Here is a 22,123-nt window from a genome sequence, read left to right as displayed (position 1 = left end):
TAGATAAAAACAAGTCAGTGAGAGAAAGTCTTTAGAATTTAACATCTTCATGGGATTCTTAAGAATTCAATATTCTTTGAGAAAACCAATTGATTTGCTAATACTGATAATTTTGATTCGTCTGAAGAGAAATAATAGATATGTGGGCATTTGAAGTGTCTATTCAAAAAGGATTTATTGTATGTCTGTATAAACCAAGTGTCATCAGGTTCTGGAAATACAGAGATCAATAAAACATGATGTTAGCCTGGAGGAACTCACAGTCTAATAGGGAAGACAGCACAAAATCGTCATTCATAATACAGCGTGCTCTGCATCTCGTAGAGACGTGCTCAAGGAACTAGAAAGTGCAGAGCCCGTTGGGGGTGCCCTCTGCTCTAGTCTCATGCCTCTCAGCCGGCTGTTCTTTTAGCTTCTGCACGCTGCCAACATGTATATGCTGTGTGTGCCAGGCATGGCGTGAAGAGGGTTGTGTATGTCACCTCATCCTCATTCATGTCTACCAGCCTGTCAGAGGTTGGTGCTATTGTGGATGCCATATTGCACTTGGGGAAAGTGAACATGGATTAAGTGATTTGCTTCTGGTCATTCTCAATGTTGGATATAGAATTTGAATCCACATTTTTGTTCTCTTCACCAATGCTCTCTGCCTCCTTTCTCCCAGGGAACCTTTATCTAAAGAGCACTGGTTCCCAAACAAGGATGATTTTTTCCCCCCAAGGAACATTTGGCAATGTCTACAGACATTCCTGATTGTCTCTTCTGGCATGTAGTGAGTAGAGGTCAGGAGTGCTACCAACATCCTCCAATGCACAAGAGTGCTCCCCAAATAATTGCCCAGCCTAAAATGCCCAGGTTGAGAAACTCTGCTTGAGATCATGGGCATTGTCTTCTCCTTAGCCTTTATTTTTATATTTTTGAGGCTGTGTAGCCAAGGCTAGAGTGCCATAGTGTCATAGCTCACAGCAACCTCAAACTCCTGAGCTCAAGCCATCCTCTTGCCTCAGCCTCCCGAGTAGCTGGGACTACCTAGCTAATTTTTCTATTTTTAGTAGACAGGAGGTCTCACTCTTGCTCAGGCTGGTCTTGAACTCCTGACCTCAAGCAGTCTACCAGCCTTGGCTTCCCTGAGGTAGGATTACAGGCTATGAGCCACCACGTCTAGCCTCTTTAGCCTTTAAAGTCTTTTTAATACTTAAAAATGTTTTTTAAACAAAGAGATGATTTATTATGGGGCAGAAATACTGGCTCAATATTCTTGTATCTGGTGAAGTGTCCTTCACCTGAGTATCTGGTGAATGTCCTTTTATTTAACATACTTGAGCCTCATTTTCCCTAATGTGAAACTGAGGAAATATTGCCTTCTGTGTCTGTCTCTGCTGGTTTGAAGGATCTGTGGAAGTGCCACAGAATGTGAGGAGATACTGCATTAAAAAGCCCCTATACAAGAATAATGATCAGAAGCTCTCGGAGTCCTTGGTCTAAAAATATTTCTGCGGGGCACAAGAATTAAAGAGGATCCCCTGCCTTCTCTTTATTCTCCTATTTTTGTAAGCAAGTTTGTTCGGAATATTTACTGGATGGATAAGCCCCCCCCCCCCCTTTTTTTTTGAGACAGTCTCACTTTGTCACCCTTGGTAGAGTGCTTTGACGTCACAGCTCACAGCAACCTCCAGCTCCTGGGCTTAGCCGATTTTCTTGCCACAGCCTTCCAAGTAGCTGGGACTACAGGCGCCTGCCACAACACCTGGCTATTTTTTGGTTGCAGTTTGGCCGGGGACGGGTTTGAACCAGCCACCCTTGGTATATGGGACCCGTGTCCTACTCACTGAGCCACAGGTGCTGCCCCGGATAAGCCATTTTTACAGGTTAATTGTTCTTAAATTTTTTTAAATTTACTTTTTCTTGCCATACTATATTAGATTTAAGGCAGCTAATTCAAATTGTTTTTTTTTTCTTTATATACTACTTTGACATAAGCATTTGTGGTTTGGGGGAGTTATTTAAATACCAGGCTTTTCTTTAAAATGAATAACCATAACATTGATTCATCCTCCCTTCATTCCTTCCTTTCAAGCTCTAACGTACTTGAAGGGAAAATAATTCTAGCATTTGTCAACTGAGTGCCAGGCAGTGTCTTCCTTGTGGGAACTGACCATTACGTGGATCTGTAGTTGCCGTCCACGAAGCCAAACAGGTGTGCCCTGTAGTAATTCATCAAATGGATGTAAACTCATAAATGTAGTTTACTGAGGTTTTCGGTGAGTGTGGCTTCCAGTTTGCGTGCTTTCCCTATACAACAAATAGCGTCAAGGCGTCGAGTCACTGTGGACTCCCCGGTCGTGTTGTAACCGTGATCCACCCTGCAGTGACTCACCGAGCAGCCTTCAGGTGTGCGCTGCGCACTCTTCGGTGTCCACCGGAGCAGCAGCTGCATTTATTTATTTATTTAGGGGGACGGATCCATTCCAGCCTCTGGGATGGGGGAGCGGCTGCAGCGAGGATGCTCCGGTGTCTGGCCCGGCTCCGGGGCTGCCTGCGGGCGCCTGCTCGCTTTCCCTTGAGCCCGGGCTCGCCTGCTGGCGGACCCCCGCAGGGCAGCGCTGGGGGAGCGTCTGCGGGGGCTGGGGTGTCCAAGTGGGAAGGGGCCCTGGTGCCCTGCTCCTTCCAGGGGGACCCTGGAAGGGTCCACGAAGGTGTCGGGTTCAAGTCCTCCAATAGGCCAATTTTCTAAAAGTGCTGTTAAGTTTCCGGGTCCCTCCCCCGCCACCACAGGAGGGGAGGACAAGAAGAGCTTTTTCTATTCAAATTCTTTTCCTTGTATGTAGATAGCAAAAGGAAACTCCTCACTGGGCATGTTCGGATGTGAATGGGTTTGCAGATAAGCAACAGCCTCCCGGAACCAGAGACTTAAAATAGTCACCTCCCCACCCCGCGCAGGAGCTGCAAATGGTCTCTGCCAAACAGATGACAAAGTACCTTGGACTGAATCACACAGAGACAGCATTTGGAGCAGAACGCACGGCTAAACTCTTGTAATTACTGTTTTTGGCTGGCCAGGGCTGACGAGGAGAGAGCAAACACAGAGGAAATAAGTTTTGAACCTTTTGAGAGGTGGCTGTGTGTTACTTAAAGGCGAGGGCAGGACGGCTGCTTCGCAGACACTCTCCAAGTTCGTGAGATCACAGTTCACGTTTCCTCTGGAGGGAGTAGATAATTGGGATCTTTCTTTTTCTTTTTCTTTTTTTCTTCTCCCCCCAACCCCCCATTTTGGTCCTATGGCCTTGAACCCGCAGTGAATTGAAGAGAGAAAGAAATGGATATGTCTGACCCCAATTTTTGGACTGTGCTTTCAAACTTTACTTTGCCTCATTTGAGGAGTGGGAACAGGCTTCGGCGAACACAAAGGTAAAAACGCGGGGATCCTTTGCCTGGAGAGGGAATGCTTTTGCTCCCAGGGGCCATCAGGCTGAGCTGCCTAAGCCCCTAAGAGCTGGGGTTTTGTTTATTAGGTGACAGTTTGAAAAGTTTATATGGTTCTGGAGAGGCATTGTTTCAGGTGTTCCTTAGTCCTCCATGTTTCCTGGGTAATTATGATAAATGTGCTTTTCTGAGCTTTTGCCTTTTGAAATGTAAAGAATAAGAGATTTCCTTGTGAGAGGTGGGGAGGGAATAAAGGGAGTGGGGAGGAGAGGCTTTGTGGCAGTCTGTCTCTATCTGATCCTGTTTATCTGTTTCATTCACCCAGATACTGGGGCTTCTGGTACTTTTTGTTGAGCCCTTCAGATGCTCCTCTCCCTTAAATGTTTGACCTTTACAAGATGCAGATGTATGATGCAAAGATAGCCCAAGTGAGCCTATTTTGTATTGTCTGCTTAGAGGCACATCTGCATAACTTTGCCATTTTGATTTTTCACCGGTTTGCTGGCATTTATTACTGATACAGGACTGGCCTTTTCATTTTGTGACATACATTTGACAGATTTAGATTGGGGGGGTGGTTAAAGTCAGGATGAAACTCATGCCACAAGTGAAAGGTAGTTCAAAGTTAGTTTGGAGACACTTGTGTTGAGAGACCGATTTGAAGGAGGCATTTCTCCTCTCTCCACATTAGTGTCCAGCAGAGAAAAGTTGCATTGTTGTGGTTTTAAAGGGGCACACCCTCCAAGTGGTGTAAATATAGATTCTTTGTTTTTCTTCAAAACTTGCTTTATAGTTACACATGAACATGCATGAGAGCAGTGGTGCAGTCAGATCAACAGGATGCAGCCACCAGAGATGGAGCTTCATAATCTTGAGGCTCCAGTGTTCAAAGAACAGAAGAAAACATTTCTTTCTGTTTGATTATACCTGTAACTTTTTGTAGTGTATGTAAGGTAAATGCAAATATGTAATACTTTGAAAAACTCAGTAGTTTTTCCTTTTAAAAAGTATGTATTTATTTAGAGACAGAGTCTTGCTCTGTTGCCCAAGCTAGAGTGCAGTGGCATCATTATAGCTCATTGCAACCTCAAACTGCTGGGCTGAAGTGATCCTCCTGTCTCAGCCTCCTGGTGGCACACACATGTCCCACCATACCCAGCTAACGTTTCAATATGTTGCCCAGGCGGGTCTCAAACTTCTGGCCTCAGCCTCCCAAAGTGCTAGGATTACAGGCATGAACTGCCACATTTGGCCTTTTTTCAAATTTTAAGTGGTATTTCTTACGTTGCAGAAGGATCTTAGAATATTCTCACATATACTATATACACACATAGGCGTATTCACAGGTCACATGTGCACCTGTGTGTATGTGAATGAGACACATCTGGCAGATTTTAAAATCATACTTTTGAATGCAATTTGAACAATTTCAATACCACTAAACCACGTTGGATTCTAACCTTCTACCTTTTAAATGATGTGGCTGTGCTTTTGCTGTTCTGCCATGTAATATGTTCAGAGACCTCTCTTTTGAGATTGCTCATTTTGGTTCAAGCTGTGTCATCTGTGTATCAAACCACCAAAACAGCTTACAAAGTTGGAGAGAGATACACGCTAGACATGAACTGGACCACTCCTCCTTGTGGCAGGAAATCTTATAACTTCTTGCCTTTTCGGTTTGATGGGAGAGTTTAAATCAGTGGTTCTCAACCTTCCTAATGTTGCGACCCTTTAAACAGTTCCTCATGTTGTGGTGACCCCCAACCATAAAATTATTTTTGTTGCTACTTCATAACTGTAATTTTGCTGTTGTTATGATTCGTAATGTAGGTATCTGATATGCAGGATGGTCTTAGGCAACCCCTATGAAAGGGTCGTTCGACTCCCAAAGGGGTCGCAACCCACAGGTTGAGACCACTGGTTTTAAATATTTCCAAGTGGTGTAGTCCTGGCTGTGCAGCCTCCACTCTTAGCTGGAGCCGGTTCTTAGGAAAGTCTGCTCTGGCAGGGCAGTATGGATCCAGCCCAAACGCTCCAGTCCAGAGAACTCATAGGGTCAGAGCACCTGGGTTCTAAAGTGACCTGAGTTCTTCCCAGCAAAATGGGAGTGCATGGGAAAGCTGTTTCCATTCTTCAAGTCATAGACTTGTATCTTCAGTTTGGCAAAACAGAGGGGAAAGTGGATTTTCTCCCTTCCCTTCAAGAGTAAAGGTTATCACAGTCTGATCCTGAAGAGTCTCTCCGCTATCTTCCGGTCCTTGTTCATCTCAAGGAACGAGCACTGCTTTATGGTTACTACGTAGATTCCGAAAGATGCAGAGCAGGTGTGCTGCTCTCCCGGGCAGTGTATGTGGCTGCGGCCTTTTATTATTATTATACCTTTATTATTATTTATTCTGGCTCTGTGTCCTTTCCCATCTGGGATACACCTTAACTGCTGTAAATCCGATTTTCTTGTCCAAGTCTAACCTCATTCCTTACCTAGCTGATGAAGTTCCCTAAAAAAATTTCTCCTTTCCAAAGTTGTTCTCCAGTCCCAAGTTGTTGTATCTTTTTTCTAGGTCCGATGAGGGTGTCCCCTGTGTTTAGGTGAGCACACCCTGCCTCTTCCCTCAGTAAGACCTGCCTCAGCCCTTGGACTATCTCTGAGAGCGTGCCTGGCTGCTTCGCTGCACACTTGCTGACTTATCGGACAGATTGTTCATTTTAAATATTTTACCCACTAATTTTTGCTGATTAACGCTGTAATCCAGAGGACTCCATAGTAACCTTTTCTGCAATATTAGTTTCATGCTTCTATTGAAGGAATTTAGCTTTGAGCCCGTGAGTGAGCATCTTAGTGCTCATGAAGGTGGGACATTTGTGCTTCTTAAGTAAGGGAGATGAAGTGGTTTCAGACTCTCACTTTAAACCTTTATTGTGGTAGAAATTGTCATCACAGAAGCTTTTTGGTCTGCTCCATCATTTCTGCCTTGCTAGCGCAGCGTGGTGCTGGTTTGCTCGTTTATCCTCTCACAGAAAACTTTCTAGGCTTCTCTGCTTACTCAGCCCAACCTGTGCCTCTAACTCCTAGAGTTTGAGGGGAAAAAGAGTGCAGCCTTGCTCTCAAGCGTAGATGTTCTGTCCCTCGTGCGGTGTCCCTAAGATGGCACATTATGCCCTTCTGTGTTTGCTGTCTTGACTGTGGCAGACACTGAGTTGTGTGGAGAGGCACACCGGCTTTTGTCTGCTCTTTTGCTCTAAAGCTTACATATTCCATTGGAAATGGTTCTCTTACTGTCAATGGCTCTGCCCTTCTCTTTGCTTCCCTTATTTCTTTTTCTTTTTTTTTTTTTTTTTTGCAGTTTTTGGCCGGGGCTGGGTTTGAACCCACCACCTCTGGCATATGGGGCCAGTGCCCTACTCCTTGAGCCACGGGCACCGCCCCCCTTATTTATTTTTCAAGGCAGACTCAGTACAGCCTTTTGCCTAATGCTTTGAGGGAAAGAAATCTAGCCTGAATGGACAGACTTTGACCAAAATTTGTTGTTTTAGGGTGATGTAGCAATTTCATGTTTTAGAGACTTTAAATTTCACAAATCTGGAGATATTCCATTCACGGAGGACCCCTCACAACTCAGAATGGTAACAAGTTGGCCTGAGTTTTCATCTCTGTTGGTCTTTATGGGTTCTGGGTTCTCTTCTCATCGGCTTCAAAACTTTTTGGGGAATCAGATAAAGCTTTCTTTTTCTCTTATGTATCACGGTTAGTAAAAGGCTACAATTAATTTCTGAATGTGGCTGCTAAGTTTTGAGGTGGGCTGAAATTTAATTTTTCTGAGCTGCAGTCTTGAGAATCTAGAAGAAGCTTGGTTTTAACCTTAATGTTCAGAAATCTGTCCTGTTTTCTTTTAGCAGCCAATGGGCAGTTTGCAGCTCTTTTTTTTTTTTATGAGATAGAATCTTTCTTTGTTGGCCTCGGTAGAGTGCTCTGGTATCGTAGCTCACAGCAACCTCAAACTCTTGGGCTCAGGAGATCCTCTTTCCTCAGCCTCCCGAGTAGCTGGGACTACAGGCACCCGCTACTATGCCTGGCTATTTTTAGAGACGGAGTCTTGCTCTTGCTCAGGCTGGTCTCAAACTCCTGAGTTTAGGCAATCCCCCTGCTTTGGCCTCTTAGAGTGCTAGGATGACAGCTGTGAGCCACGCACCTAGCCTTCAGTTTCCAAATGCATTTTTCTGAGAACCCAGGGGATAAAAGAAGTTTGGGGTTGTTTTATTTTGTTTTTTTTCTGTTTTTTTTGCCAAATTCACATTACTCAGCAGTTGCTATGAACAGCAGGTACCTTCAGGGATCTTAAACTAACTGCTGTAGTTGTCAGGATGTATTGAATTTTTTATGCACACTGCATCTTCTCTTTGGAAACATCTGTAGTGTTTGGTAAGTTTTTGTTTTGCTCATGAGTCTATGTCAAGGTTGTATGTCATGAATGTATGACAAGTATAGAGAATAGTCTTCTCTCCTGCCATTCTAGGTGCTAATAAACTTGTACTCCCCCCTTTTACCCAAATCCTAGTTAAATCTATATTTATTAAGCACCTTTTGTGCACCTGAGCACTGTGACCCAAAACTGGAAGCTATAGGCATGCCTTCAGTGAAGATAAACGAATGGATTATTGCTAACCAGGGCAATAGAGAAGTGTTTACAAGGTGCCTGTGAGCATAGGAGTGGCCAGTGAGTCAGTGGTCTGTGTAGAGGAGCCACATAGGAAAGGCAACACCTTGGGTGGTTTTGAAAGATAGGCTGGTGTTTATCAACATAAGGACAGCGCCTTTCCCAGGAGCAGAAGAAATGGTGTGTACAAAGGCCTGTCGGAGTTAGCAACACAGAGTTCCAGGAACTATACATAGGTCAGTATTGCTGGAGCATAAAGAGCCAAAAGTGTAACTCAGTATTGCTGAAGTAGAAAGTTCACAGAGGTGGTGTTGCACAGTGGGTAAGAGGGTGGGCCTGAAGCCAGTTCCCCTGTGTTCACATCTTGACTTTATGATATTGGATAAGTTAACTTCTTTTTTTAAAAATTTTTTTTTTTTTGTAGAGACAGAGTCTCACTGTACCGCCCTCGGGTAGAGTGGCGTGGCGTCACACGGCTCACAGCAACCTCTAACTCTTGGGCTTACGCGATTCTCTTGCCTCAGCCTCCTGAGCAGCTGGGACCACAGGCGCCCGCCACAACGCCCGGCTATTTTTTTGTTTTTGTTGCAGTTTGGCCAGGGCTGGTTTTGAACCCGCCACCTTGGGCGTATGGGGCCGGCGCCCTACTCACTGAGCCACAGGCACCGCCCTTTTTAAATTTTTTTAATTTTTAATTTTTTTTGAGACAGAGTCTCACTTTTGTCACCCTTGGTAGAGTGCAGTGGCATCACAGCTCACAGAAACCTCAAACTCTTGGGCTTAAGCAATTCTTTTGCCTCAGCCTCCTAAGTAGCTAGGACTACAGGTGCCTGCCACATGCCCAGCTATTTTTTGTTGTTGTTGTTGCAGTTATCATTGTTGTTTTGGCTGGCCTGGGCCGGGTTTGAACCTGCCAGCCTTGGTGTATTTGGCTGGCACCCTACCCACAGCGCTGCCAAGTTAACTTCTTTGGATGTCAGTTATTCCATTCGTAAAATAGGGATAAGTAAGTTACATATTTCATAAGATTGTTACAAAAATTAAAATGCGTTGATATGTATAAAATGGTTAATGTGATGACTGGCATCTCAAAACTCTCTAATCTTTAGGTGTTACTATTATTACTGTCATTGAAACATGGGAATAAAAAGCGGGTGGTGTAGCTGGGGAGGAGAGATGAGGCACTCTCAACAAGGGTTTCGGCCTTTATCTTACAGGTCAGAGACACAGCTGGTGGCATTGGTAAGGGTTGTTCTGGGAGTAGGGGTAACACCTGGAAGCCAATTACTCACTTCTTAGGTAGCCCATCTGAAGAGTTTTCCCACCTGAATAAGGAATTTGGTGAAAGTATGCCTTTGAGACATATTAAAGATATAAAATCGATAGAGGTTGATGAGCTGTTGGCTTTGAGGGAAGAAGAATGATTTCCACGATGGCTGTGGGGTTTTGATTTGGGGGACCAGGGACAGGGAACCACCTTGCTTTTGAGTGTGGGGGAGGGGAAGACAACAACCTGTTCTTGTACTTGCCCCAAAGCTTTGCTATCCCCTGGAGCTCAGTTAAATCCACATTTATTAAGGTTCTTTGTGAGCTCAGTACCATGGGGCATGTATTCCTTCATTCAGCCAGTGTCCAAACCTGTATCTATTGCCAGTGGTAAGCAAGACAAGGTGCTTGCTCACCCATAAACAAGTGTCCAAGTATAGTCAATTGCTAAATCTTGATCCGTATTCCAAAGACTGTCAGCAAGAGCTGAGATGAGAGAGTCACCAGAAGGGGGCGGGGATGGGAGCTACGTTAGAGAATGTGGGAATGGAAGATCTTTTGAGAGGGTATATTTAAGGGGAGCCCTAAGGGATGAGAAAGAGTGGTTGTGGGAAGATGGGGACAGGCATCTGGGAACATCAAAGGTACTAAGACAGGAAAGAAAAAGCCCCCCTAGGCAGGCAGTGGAATATATAGGTAGTACAGGCCACTCAGGCAGGCTGGACCAGAAATAATAGGCATAAGAGTATCACTGAGATCCTCTGAGAAATAGGTTAGGTTTTTGTATGGAAGAGCTGAAGATACTCCATTTAAGGAGAGAGCAGAGATGCAGTTAGGTACGGAAAAGGAGACTCAGTGGGGCGGAACCCTGAAGGAAGGAAGAGAGCCCAGAGAGTTGGTCCCTGAGATCCCAGGGGACAGTCAGCACCTCCACCTCCACAGGGAGTGGAAATGGAAGTGTGTGTGGCATCTGGAACTGGTAGGTCATGGGTGATTTCAGCATGAATAGTCACCCCAGGGTGACGGGGTGGCAGTGGGGTGTCACAGGCTGGAACACAGCAGTGAAGTGAGGAATTGGAGAGCATGGGTGGTGATGACTCTCTGTGGGGAGCTAAATCCAGCAGCAGCATGGCACCCAAGCCTCGCTGCCGGCATCCATGGCTTCTTGAATCATATCCCCTTACTCACTGTTGCTCATCTTATTGTCTGCTTCATCACCCACACTGGCAATGACAGTTTCCTTTCACCTCCCTTCTGGAAGCTCCGGTTCTTTCCATAGCCTTTACGGGTCTCCCTTCTGACATTTTGCAGTTGGAGTTTCTCTCTGTGCGCCTCTGGCCCCCACCCATTGCCTCTTGGTCTCCCCTTGAGCCCCCGGTGCCCACCCCTCCCCGCAGCCTGTCCACAGGAGACCGAAACCCAGCCCCGCTTGCTACCCTTCCTCTCCACAGCTGACCTGCAGGCTCTGCCCCTCCCCAGTCCTGCACCCGTTTCCTCCCACTCCGTGCTCTGCCCAGGCCTGTTTTATAATTGCTTCCTTTCATCCTTCTCCTTTCTTGGAGCTCTTGACTGTGTTTCCTGCAGGCAGGACAGGCCCTTCAATCCTCCTCTCATCTCTGGTGAGTTCCAAAGTTGCCTGTTCCGTGGAGACATCAACACCCCTTCTCCAGCCTGGTCAGGAATACTCCTAGAAAAGAAGAGGAAAGACTCCAGGCCTGGAGTCCAAGCTTCAAGTGACTTCTCTGGGAGCCTGGCTGTCCCACCATGGCAGCCCTTCCAGGCTCTGGGCATCTGAGGCTCACCAGACACAGAAGCCAGGCAGGAATGTGCACATTACAGAAATGCTTCAACCTCTTACTGGGAAGCTTATAGTAGGATATCACAGATTCTTTTGCTCATGGAATTTGTAGGTCTTTTGTGAGAGGAGAGAGGGTAAAGAGGAGGAAGGAAGAAGAATAAGCGAGAAGGGGAGAGATACAAATGCAGAAAGTAGATTTCAAAAGAAGTTCCTTAAAAAATAAAACATTGAAAAATGGCCCATCTTCTCCATGGAGAGGCGTGGGCTGTTCATTGCTGTAGGGTGCATGTGTACGTGGGCCTGTGAGTATGTTCCTTAGCTCTCAAGGTACTGGTTGGGGGGATTGTATTCTTTTATGGTTTTGCTTTCTTTCTTTTACACATATATCCTTTGATCAGAAACATAAATGTTTTTAAAACAGAGGAATCATAAATTTCAAGATGGACACCATTTGTGCTCTGAGCTAAAAATTGACTGGTGTGGGTGGTCAAGAAATCATTTGGGTCCTTTTGCAGAGATGGCCCATTGAGGAGAAAGCTTGGAATAGGACTGGATCTGAATACATTTGGAAAGGCCTCCTTCTATTGATTGAAATGGAAATAGCTGGTCTGGCAGGGAGATGAAGACTGGAGGCCCTGGACCCTAACCTCACCCACCATAAACACCGTCTCTAGTGCATGTGAGCGTACACAAAGCTATTATTATTATTTTTGTAGAGACAGAGTCTCACTGTACTGCCCTCGGGTAGAGTGCCATGGCGTCACACGGTTCACAGCAACCTCTAACTCTTGGGCTTAAGCGATTCTCTTGCCTCAGCCTCCCGAGCAGCTGGGACTACAGGCGCCCGCCACAACGCCCGGCTATTTTTTTGTTGCAGTTTGGCCAGGGCTGGGTTTGAACCCGCCACCCTCGGCACATGGAGCTGGCGCCCTACTCACTGAGCCACAGGCGCCACCCACACAAAGCTATTTTAATCTCAGCTGTCTTCACTGTGTATAACCTAGTCATTTGGGAGTGACATCATGGTAATTGAGTAATCCCTTTGAAAGTTAAGTAGTAGAGCCAGGATATTAAAATGGTCCTGGGGCTACCTGGATGAAAGTAGACACAGGGTTGTGTATAAAACCATCTATTAAAAGCAGAGTCAATCTCTGTCAGTAGGAAATTTGGTTTTTGTGATACGTGGCAAATTGTATAACTAGAATGATCTCTAAATAAAAGTTCACACGTTTGTTAATACTTGTAGTTCTGGCACTTTGTTAATTTCCAGGCTGACAGAGGAAAAGAAAATGCAAAGTTCCTTCTTTCATGAACATGGTTGTAAATTCTGAAAATGCTGACCTTAAACTTTATAATAGAATAACAGGACCTGTGTGAGTTTTGCTACACTAATGGCTGTCGGACATGCTTATGAGAGAAGGCAATTACAGCAGAATCACGCTGATGTAACAATATCAAAAGTCATGTTGTTTTCTTTCAAAGAGAAAAGACCCTAGCAGAGAATTTAGGCTTTGATCAGTACTTGAAGGTAAAATAAGTCAGCAAGAATAATAGGCAGTCATTAAAGTTTACCGCTTATCTTAAGCACCCCGTTGCCTACTTTCTTATCGAACCCTGGGAATTTCTAACATTCTGCTAGCTTTGTGGTCTTACATTTATCATTACTTCTATTCCGTTAAGCATTTATAGGCTCTTAGTAAATAGTAAGTGCAGACCAAAGTTCAAGCAGAATTCAGATCTGGACATGTGGTAGGTTAGCCACCATTTGCATTCTGAAGTTCGTGAATAAGCTGTTAGCTCTTCAGAGATAAGCTGTAGCTCCCCATGTCCCTGGAAAGTTTCTAGCCTGACATGGAAGTTCAACGGCAGGCATCATTTGGCGGTGATGCGTCAGTTTCTGAATGAATCACCTGGGTGGAGAGAATGAGAAATGAGCAGATCACAAGAAGATTAGTGAAACTTGCTGAGGTCTCCTAGGTCATAGAATTAGAGAGGGAAGAAATTGGTGGAGTCACCGGGCCCATTTTGCTGTATGAGTATTTGTTGAAGCTGTCTTTAGTATGTGCTGCTCTAATTTTAAATATTACAGTGTAGATTCATGTCTCAGGCATTGCTGTATTTCTTCCTTTAAGAGTCATTATTAAAGTATGATCTAGCCACTGTCAGATCCCTCAACTGTGAAATCTGCAAAAGATCACTGAACCCATAGCTTGCGTAAAAATCATCTGTGCCTCTTTTGCATTCTTGTCTCTTAAAATGCAGTGTGATGGATATATCTAAATTGGAAATTATTAAATATTTCACTGTTACAGATATATGGAGGGTTAAGGGAAAAAAAATATTTGTCATGGGAAAAACTGCCAGCTGAATAAAGTCCTCTAGGAAATATGGTAAATGAAGCCTTTGTTACTCTAAAACAATACCCAGTAAGTAGCTATTATGTAATGTTATTTCTGATTTGGGTGGCTTGTTGATCTTGGAACTTGAGATAACTTGAGATGTAATTCCTGTAACAATATTACTGTTACTTGCCTAATTTCAAAACTTTTGATATAAAAATCAAAGACTTTTCCTAATAGATTATCTAGATCTAACACTAAGCATTAGAGATACTGAAGCTAAGTCAGATTTTTTTTTCCACGTGAGGACAAACTTTATCTACTTACTTTTCTCCATCCTAGTGGCCATCCGTATAAACACAAATCATTTGCTAACCCCCAAACTGGCTCATTGTAAAATTAGCCTAGGCTCGCTCATCCATTCCAAAGGGCAAGCATGTGACAAACTGAGTAGGCACATCACCTGCCTTTGCAAGTTGAGAGGATGATTATGAATTTGCATTTTCCGTAACAAGTCCCTAAGCAAAAGGATTTCTCATCTTTGATCTCAAATGGCTGTAGTGGCCAGTGGCAGGACAGATGAATGTGGGATGGTTTATGTGCGTTAGCTCTTGATGGATTCTTGAAATCAGCTTCTATGCTTATGAATTATAATTTCCTGTACGTTCTAGGATTTGATGTGTGAGGCCTAGAGACTTGGACTATAGAGTAATATGGAATACAAGTTTCCAAGTCGCTGTATTTTTACTGTGTGGTTTGTACAATTTGTTGTGTAGCATTTTTTTCTCAATAGATATTTTCTCTCCTATCAAGTTCAAGTAAATTAGACATTGAAATCAAGGATTTTTTAGGCTGAAAAATCAACGGCAGTTTTCTTAATATAAGAATCTAGGCTTAAGATCAGAGACTTTGCTTCGGTCCACCTGTTGGATCTCAGTGGTTTTGATGCCATATGTGTATTATCAGCGTGGCCATTGCCAAGGTCTCGTCTTGGCAGGTAGACTTCATTTTTCTTTGACATTGTGATCAATGACTTATTATTTGATGGCTTCTAAAAGGAAGCTCTTTAAATAAGAGCAGTTGTAGTTTTTCTTCCCTTTTGAGATTTAACCTTAAAATTAGTCTACTTTCTCACTTCAGACCTAGGATGGTTTGGGGGGTCAAAAGGTACTGGTATTGAATGGGTTAGATATTAATATGATGCAACTTCTTGATGCCATTCCTAGGATATACAAATATTCCCTGGAATGGGTCCCAGGTTAAAAATCCATGAGAGAAAAGGGTTCTGATTCTTGGCACTGATAAACATCTTCAGAAATGTTGTGTTCAAGCCAGAGTAAATATATATGCCCTTTACACTTTATTTCAGTTAGCAGAAGTCACTTCTAAACACTTACTTTGGCAGTAAGGAAGCTCGTCATGACCTATTGTTCCAGAAAGATTATAGTTCTCATTTCAAGCCAGTTCTTTAGTTCCCATGTAAGGTACGTGCCCAGCCTGGAGTTGAAGAAAGAAAGACCTTCGCTTTTCAAACCTTGCATTCTTATAGGTGTGTCCAGCAGACAGTGGTTTTGTAGCTGTTCCTTCAGCCACTTTGGTTTGACTTCAAAGTTTTTAACAGAGAAAGTAACATGTTTGGAGGAGATTCATGGCTCAGCAATCATGGATTTTGTTGGGAGGTCCCAGGTGTGTATATATTCTACTATTCTATTTAGCTTTTGCTTGGCTCTTTTTGTTCTTGTCTTCTAGTCATAGACTGAATTTCTTAAAATGTCTTACAAGGGTGTCGTCCCCAAGTCCTGAAGGCCACACAGCTCCTCCCTCACTTGCTGCCATAGACGCACTAGAGAGGAGTCAGTGATTATAAATTGGGCCAAAACTCAGAGAAACCAAGAGCTGGAGGCTGAATCCCCAAACCATGGGGACTTAATCACATTTAAAAATATGTGGAGGGGGTTGTATGTGAGTCATGCCTCTCTTAGTGACCCTTTTACTACCTTGGAGCTGTGGATGAGGCTGAATCACCTTCTGAAACCCGATAACCTAATAACCTAGTTTGACTAAGATTGACTTCAGTGAACGGGATTTAGGGATTTATCACGTCGCCTCATTTTTTTCCACTTATGTGCCAGATATTTACGGGTGCCTATTATGTGACCAGGGCTTTGATTACTACCTGTGAAACAAAGCTATGTATGGCATGATCCTTTTCTTCTAGCTCAATCTAGTAGAGTTAGAAAGTAATGGGGACACACAGTTATGGTAAAAAGCAGTAACTGGTAAGAGATTACCAGCATCGGCCAGGAGGAGGAGAGGGAGATTATCTGCTGAGGCAGTCTGCTTTATAGTGTCTCATTTAATTCTCACAGCTCTGTGCATGACATATTATTATGCTTATTAAACAGATGAAAAAATTGAGGCTTAGAGGAATTACTTAACTCTCCCCAGATTTCACCAGTAAAGAGTGTAAAGAGTAGTAAAGAGTGAACCCTGATAAAAACGTTACCATCCCATGTCCAAAGGAAATACAACTCCAAATAATACTGTAATTGTTGAAAATAGTATTTGTGCTGCGTGGTTTTAGTATCTTAATTTTTATAGGACAGCAGCCTCTTGGCAATTCAAATGATATCTGTGGACTATAAAGCTCTGATCATTTTTATCTTTGCTATAGAAATGCCACCTGCTGTTTGAGGAAAGAGAGTGAAAAATAGAAGTAGATTTAGTTTGTTTTAAAGTTACCACCTGCTGATTTCTCTTCCCCTTTCATGGAAATTGTAAACATATTCTCCTGTAATTTCATCCTGTTAAAGTATCACAGTTTGTGATGGTGTTTGAGTGGTGGGCTTTTAAATGGAAGCTTTACTTGTGGTGTAGCTCTGCACAGCCTCTTTGAATGGATGAGAGCCCACCACACGCAGGCTTGTTTTTTCTGAGATCTCCCTCTACGTATTTTACCATCCTGCACAGTCACATGAGCATGTATGTTTTGTGCAGATAGCAAAATGTGTGCTGATCTTGTAATAGTGCATGTAGTTCGTCTCCTAGAAGGTGCAAAAGTCCTTGTATCTTACTTATATGGAACAGTGTTATGGGCATGCTGGAAAAGATCTGTTGGGAGATTTTAAGTCATTTTTAAGATGAATGACTTAAAGGTGTCTTCCCTTTTTAAAAATATAGTAATTAGATGCCGGGTGTGGTGGCTCACCCCTGTAATCCTAGCACTTTGGAAGGCTGAGACAGGTGGACTGCTTGAGCTCACATTTTACACCAGCCTCAGCAACAGCAAGAACAAGACTCTGTCTCTACTAAAAATAGAAAAACTAGGGCATTTTGGTAGATACCGGTAGTCCCAGCTACTCAAGAGGATCCCTTGAGCCCAAGAATTTGAGGTTGCTGTGAGCACTCTACCCAGGGTGATAAAGTAAGACTCTTGTCTCCCACACCCAAATATATAGTAATTCCTCTTGACTGCCATTGCTAATTATTTTTAAGAAGGATGACTTGATGGCACTCACTTAAATACATGTTTTCCTTTGGGAAAACTACTATATTTAGGTAACTAAGAAGTAACTATTTTGTAATACATAAAGCAACTGCATAATAATAAACTATAAATAATCACAACAAGCAAAAGACACAAATGTTATGTCCGGAATTCTCTAAACTACAAAAAAATCTTCAATGGCTATTTCTTAGCTTTCAGTGGTACAATGTGTGAACTGTTTTTGAGGAATAGCTGACTCTTCTTAAGACAGAATGAAAGCAGTCGTCCCTTCAGGTACTGTGTTAAAGAAGATGTATTATTTTTTTGTAGAGACAGAGTCTCACTTTATGGCCCTCGGTAGAGTGCCGTGGCATCACACAGCTCACAGCAACCTCCAACTCCTGGGCCTAGGCGATTCTCTTGCCTCAGCCTCCTGAGTAGCTGGGACTACAGGCACCCGCCACAACGCCCAGCTATTTTTTGGTGCAGTTCAGCCGGGGCCAGGTTTGAACCCACCACCCTCAGTATATGGGGCCGGCGCCTTACCGACTGAGCCACAGGCGCCGCCCAAAGAAGATGTATTTTATAGGAGGCCAAAGACTTCTAGATTCTTGATCACACAGGGTTTGCCACTTGTATTTATTCCAGGCAAGTGGGGGGAAAATGTTTTAAAATGTTTTTTGTTTTGTTTTGTTGTTCATTGTTTCGTTAAATCAGGTTTGTCAGGATACAGTTTACACACAGTAAAAGTTACATACACCTTAAAAGGTGTGTAGTTCACTGAGTTTGAAAAAATATAGTCATGGGTGGTGCCTGTGGCTCAAGGAGTAGGGTGCCCGCCCCATAGACCTGGGGGTGGCGGGTTCAAGCCTGGCCCTGGCCAAAAAACTGCAAAAAAAAAAAAAAAAAAAAAAAAATATATATATATATATACACACACACAGAGAGAGAGAGAAAGAGAGAGACATGTACTCGTACCATAGAATACTTTAAGATGTAGAATACTTCTTACACATAAAAAAGCCTTATTTTTTTTTTTTTGTTTTTTTGAGACAGAGTCTCGCTTTGTAGTCCTTGATAGAGTGTCCTGGCTTCGTAGCTCATAGCAACCTCAAACTCTTGGGCTCAAGCGTTCCTCTTGCCTCAGTTTTTCTGTTTTTAGTAGAGACCGAGTCTCTTGCTCAGGCTGGTCTTGAATTCTGAGCCCAAGCAGTCCACCCGCCTTGGCTTCCCAGAGGGAGTGCTGGGATTACAGGCATAAGCCACTGCTCCCGGCAGCTTCAAATCTTTTTAAATAGTTCGATGCTAATATAGGATTACAATAAGATATTTTGTCTTGCCAACTTCTCCATTTTTAAAATTAAATTTCACATTTTATTAAAATTTCAAAGATTTTTTTCCCTCATATCCGCTTTCTATTCTAGTATCCCGTCCAGGTCACCATGGTACATTATGATTAAAAATCATTTTTGTGAGCAAATGATTAACATATAGTTTGATTATTTGGTTGATAATATTAAGTAAGTTACAAAAAAATGCATCAAAATGAGGACTTGAAAGAAAAGCTTAAACTTGTTTGGTTCATTTTGATGCTACAGAGAGGAAACAGTTATCAGAAGCAAGGTAAACAAATTTGACGAATGGTTAGAAATAATTTGGGGGTGTCTATTAAGGAAGGAAACTAGGCCATGAGGTGGGATTTGGAAGGTATGTATTTTATGACATAGTTTATAACTGTTAGAAAATCAATATGGAGCTCCAGAAGAAATATTGGTGTTTTCCAGTGCAAGTGAAGATTAAACAAAATATGCATTACACAGAAGATAAACGTGAAGTACATTATTTGATTTCTAAAGTAATTTATCAGTTCCTTTCACTACTTTTAATTTCAGTGGAATTTATACAGCCTTTAAAGTTTTAAACTAACCCAAGCTTAGACAGTGAATAAGGAAAATATATAAACAACCATAAAGAAAAAACTTCACCCCAAATTCTAGTACTCAGGCATAACCACTGTTAAAATTTTGAGGGGGTAGTTTTTATTTTGGTTTTTTCCTGTGTGCACATGTGTACACACATAGTACCACAAAGCTCCTATTTTATGTGCCTCCTATTTTTTCCCTTAAGGAGATTCTTTTAACTACCTAGTTTTACAATGGTAAGATTTCTGGAAACTTTGAAAAATATCGATAGTACCCAAGACAACATGAAAGTGATGATGGTAAAGTTCTGGGGCAGCTCCAAAGGCAGCTCTTCAGAGGCCCAGCTGCCCTCACTGCGGGCCCTTCCACTGCTGGCCCTTGGGTGTGATGTCACCCAGCATGGTCTCACATTTGAGGTCTTGTTTTTCTCCACCTGTATTTAGATCTCCCTTGAAATGCTCCATTTGTACTAATGCTAACTCAGAAAGATTCCAATTACGACGTCTTTACAGGCTTAAATGTTAAACCTCAAAATCTAAACTTTATCCCTTATGTATGTGAACAGGCTTGCCAGATGGCAGGCCAGTTAATATATTTTTGCAAGGTGTAGAAATGTTTTTTTTTTCCTCCATAGGGGAACAATGAATCCATCTGCTCCACGTTTTCCTTTCCCCTCTGTCCTTTGGGGAAAATTATTTAATTTTCAGAACTAAATTATGCAACTTTATAAACAGTAGTTTGAATAATTGAAACTTTTTTCTTTACTATAAAGATTTAATGAACTCTATGTCTTAGATTAAAATATATGGGCATCTAAATTTCATCCAGAGAATTACAATTTTTGGAAAGTTGGGTATATAGAATCACATGTTAAAAATCTGATACGTAGAGATATAATCTGGAAAAGATTTTCAGGAACGTTTTGTTGAACCTTCTTGATGTATGGTGAAGACATTAGTGTTTATGTGCCAAAGTTTTAGGCTGGTAAACAACAGGAATGGACTTGAAACCTTGTCTTCAGATTCTAAATTAGGACAACCATAATGAAAATAGAATCTTTAACCTCTCAAGAGGAAAGAAAAGGGAGTAAAAAACCTTGTTAAGGTTCAGGTAGGAGAAGTATGCTTCTATTTATTGCCTCTCCTCCCTGGAGTTTCAGGCTCAGAACTGTACTTACCACCTCCACAGTTTGCCCTCAAGAGGCAGTTCAGATCAGTAGGTAATTAACTATTCAGTTGCTTGCCATGCCTCCTGATTCTGTCCAAAGTTCCTAAAGGACAAGTACAACATCCTTTTTTTTAGAGCCCTTACAAAGTGTACTTTCTGGGCATTTGGTGAATGAATTACTGAATACATGCATATTAATGGAGCTGTTTTACAAAATCCTGGAAGAAAGGGTTGGAATTCTAGAAGGGTAACTGACTACATTGTAGTTTTGCCATGATCTGCACATTATGATAGAATATGGTTTCTCTCCTCCTATGTATAACAGAATTTACTGCTGAATATTCTAGAAACTTCTTTTGGGGAGATTGTTCCACTTGCTTACCATCATTTTTGATGTCCTCCATATTTTGTTGTAAGTGGGCTTAAATTGGTTAATATTAACTGAGAAAGAAGGATTTAGACTTGGCGTCTTTTTATCGTTGAAGTTGACCCCTCTCCTTCCTCTGTATTCAATCTAAGAGGCCCTTCTCATATAGTAGAAAGAATTCAGACTTTGGATTTGGACAGATGTCGGTTGGAATCCTGACTCTGGGTCGGCTTTGACATGTGAATTGGGCAGGCCATCTTGCCTCCCATTTCTGGTTTCTTCATTGTTAGATAAAGAAAATAGCCAGCATCCTTTTTTGTACCTTAAATAAAATAGATTGTAAAGCACTTAGGGCAGGTATAGACGAACTGTGGCCCGTAGGCCCTATCTGGCCCACCATCTATTTTTATCATTAGCCTCTATTAGAACATCACCAAACCTGTTCACTTAAGGGGTCTATAGCTGCTTGTGCTACAGTGGCAGAATTGAGCAGTTGTGACAGAAAGTGTGACGTGTAACTGTTTGGCCCTTTACAGAAACATTTTGCCAACCTCTCTCACCTAGGACAATACCTAGCAAATATAGGCACACACATTAACATTAAATTAATTTTACTCTCCTTCTATTGATTGTTTCAAATTCAATCTTTCTCTCTAGGCACTCTTTCAAGAAAGCAAGTTCATTGGCCCAGTCCACCAACCTATGCCTCTTTAGAGGACAATTTAAACCATCCACATTAATTGAGACTATTTGTAAGCCTTTCGAGAAACCAGTGGACATTTTTAATCCGTTTGCGACTGTGGAAGTTGGAATTTGATCAAAAATTTTTTGGGTGGGTTTACTTTTGTGGTGGAGAATTACGCTGGTCTTTATGGAGAATAGGTCTAAGAATGTCCTGAAGAGCTGGTTTAGTTGTGGCAAATTTCTTCAACATGTGAATGTTGTTGAAGTATTTAATTTCTCCGTCATAAATGAAGCTCAGTTTAGCTGGGTACAGGATCCTGGGTTGAAAGTTATTTTGTTTTAGGAGATTAAAAGTCGATGACCATCCTCTTCTAGCTTGAAAGGTTTCAGCAGAGAGATCTGCAGTTATTCTGATATTCTTCCCCTTGTAGGTAATGGTTTTCTTTCATCTGGCAGCTTTCAGAATTTTCTCCTTCATATTAACTTTAGTGAAATTGATTATGATGTGTCTGGGGGATGTCTTATTTGGGTTGAGTTGTGCTGGAGTTCTGAAACTGTCTGCTATCTGAATTTTGGAATCTCTTGGCATGTCTGGAAAGTTCTCCTTCATAATCTCATGGAGAAGAGACTCTGTGCCTTGTGATGCCACTTCATCACTTTCAGGGATCCCTATAAGACGAATATTGGTTTTCTTCAAATTATCCGAGAGCTCTCTGAGAGAGTGGTCTGTTTTTTGCTCTCCATTTCTCTTCTTCTTTGAGGGTTTGGGAGCTTTCGAAAGCTTTGTCTTCAATGTCAGAAATCCTTTCTTCTGCTTGCTCCATTCTGTTACTGAGGGATTCTACTGTGTTTCTCAGATCTTTGAGGGATGCAACTTCTTGTCCCAATGTGTCGAATTCTTTGATCATTTGGTCTTTGAATCCGTTGAATTCTTGAGATAACTTTTGGGATTCTAATTCGATCTTATTTGCTATCCAGATCCTGAATTCAATTTCTGACATCTCAGCTATTTGTT

General features: G+C 42.4%; 1 protein-coding gene across 5 annotated transcripts in view; it reads left to right on the top strand.

Moving 5' to 3' along the window:
* The window catches only part of MAST4 (microtubule associated serine/threonine kinase family member 4), a 442,299-nt gene that overhangs the window by 268,160 nt on the left and 152,016 nt on the right, over positions 1-22,123 (top strand). For 2 of the 5 annotated variants that reach the window (XM_053589522.1, XM_053589514.1), the window contains exon 1: positions 2,972-3,408. The exons of the other annotated variants lie outside the window; for them this stretch is intronic. In XM_053589522.1, the coding sequence (XP_053445497.1) occupies positions 3,317-3,408 (92 nt within the window). In that variant the 5' untranslated portion in view covers positions 2,972-3,316. Of the gene's footprint in view, positions 1-2,971; positions 3,409-22,123 lie in introns of those variants that run through there. 5 annotated transcript variants of the gene reach the window in all.

Source organism: Nycticebus coucang, chromosome 1 (genome assembly GCF_027406575.1).
Source record: "Nycticebus coucang isolate mNycCou1 chromosome 1, mNycCou1.pri, whole genome shotgun sequence".
Classification (NCBI taxonomy): domain Eukaryota; kingdom Metazoa; phylum Chordata; class Mammalia; order Primates; family Lorisidae; genus Nycticebus; species Nycticebus coucang.
The sequence above is the reverse complement of the archived record's forward strand: the minus strand, read 5'-3'. Positions and strand labels throughout refer to the sequence as shown.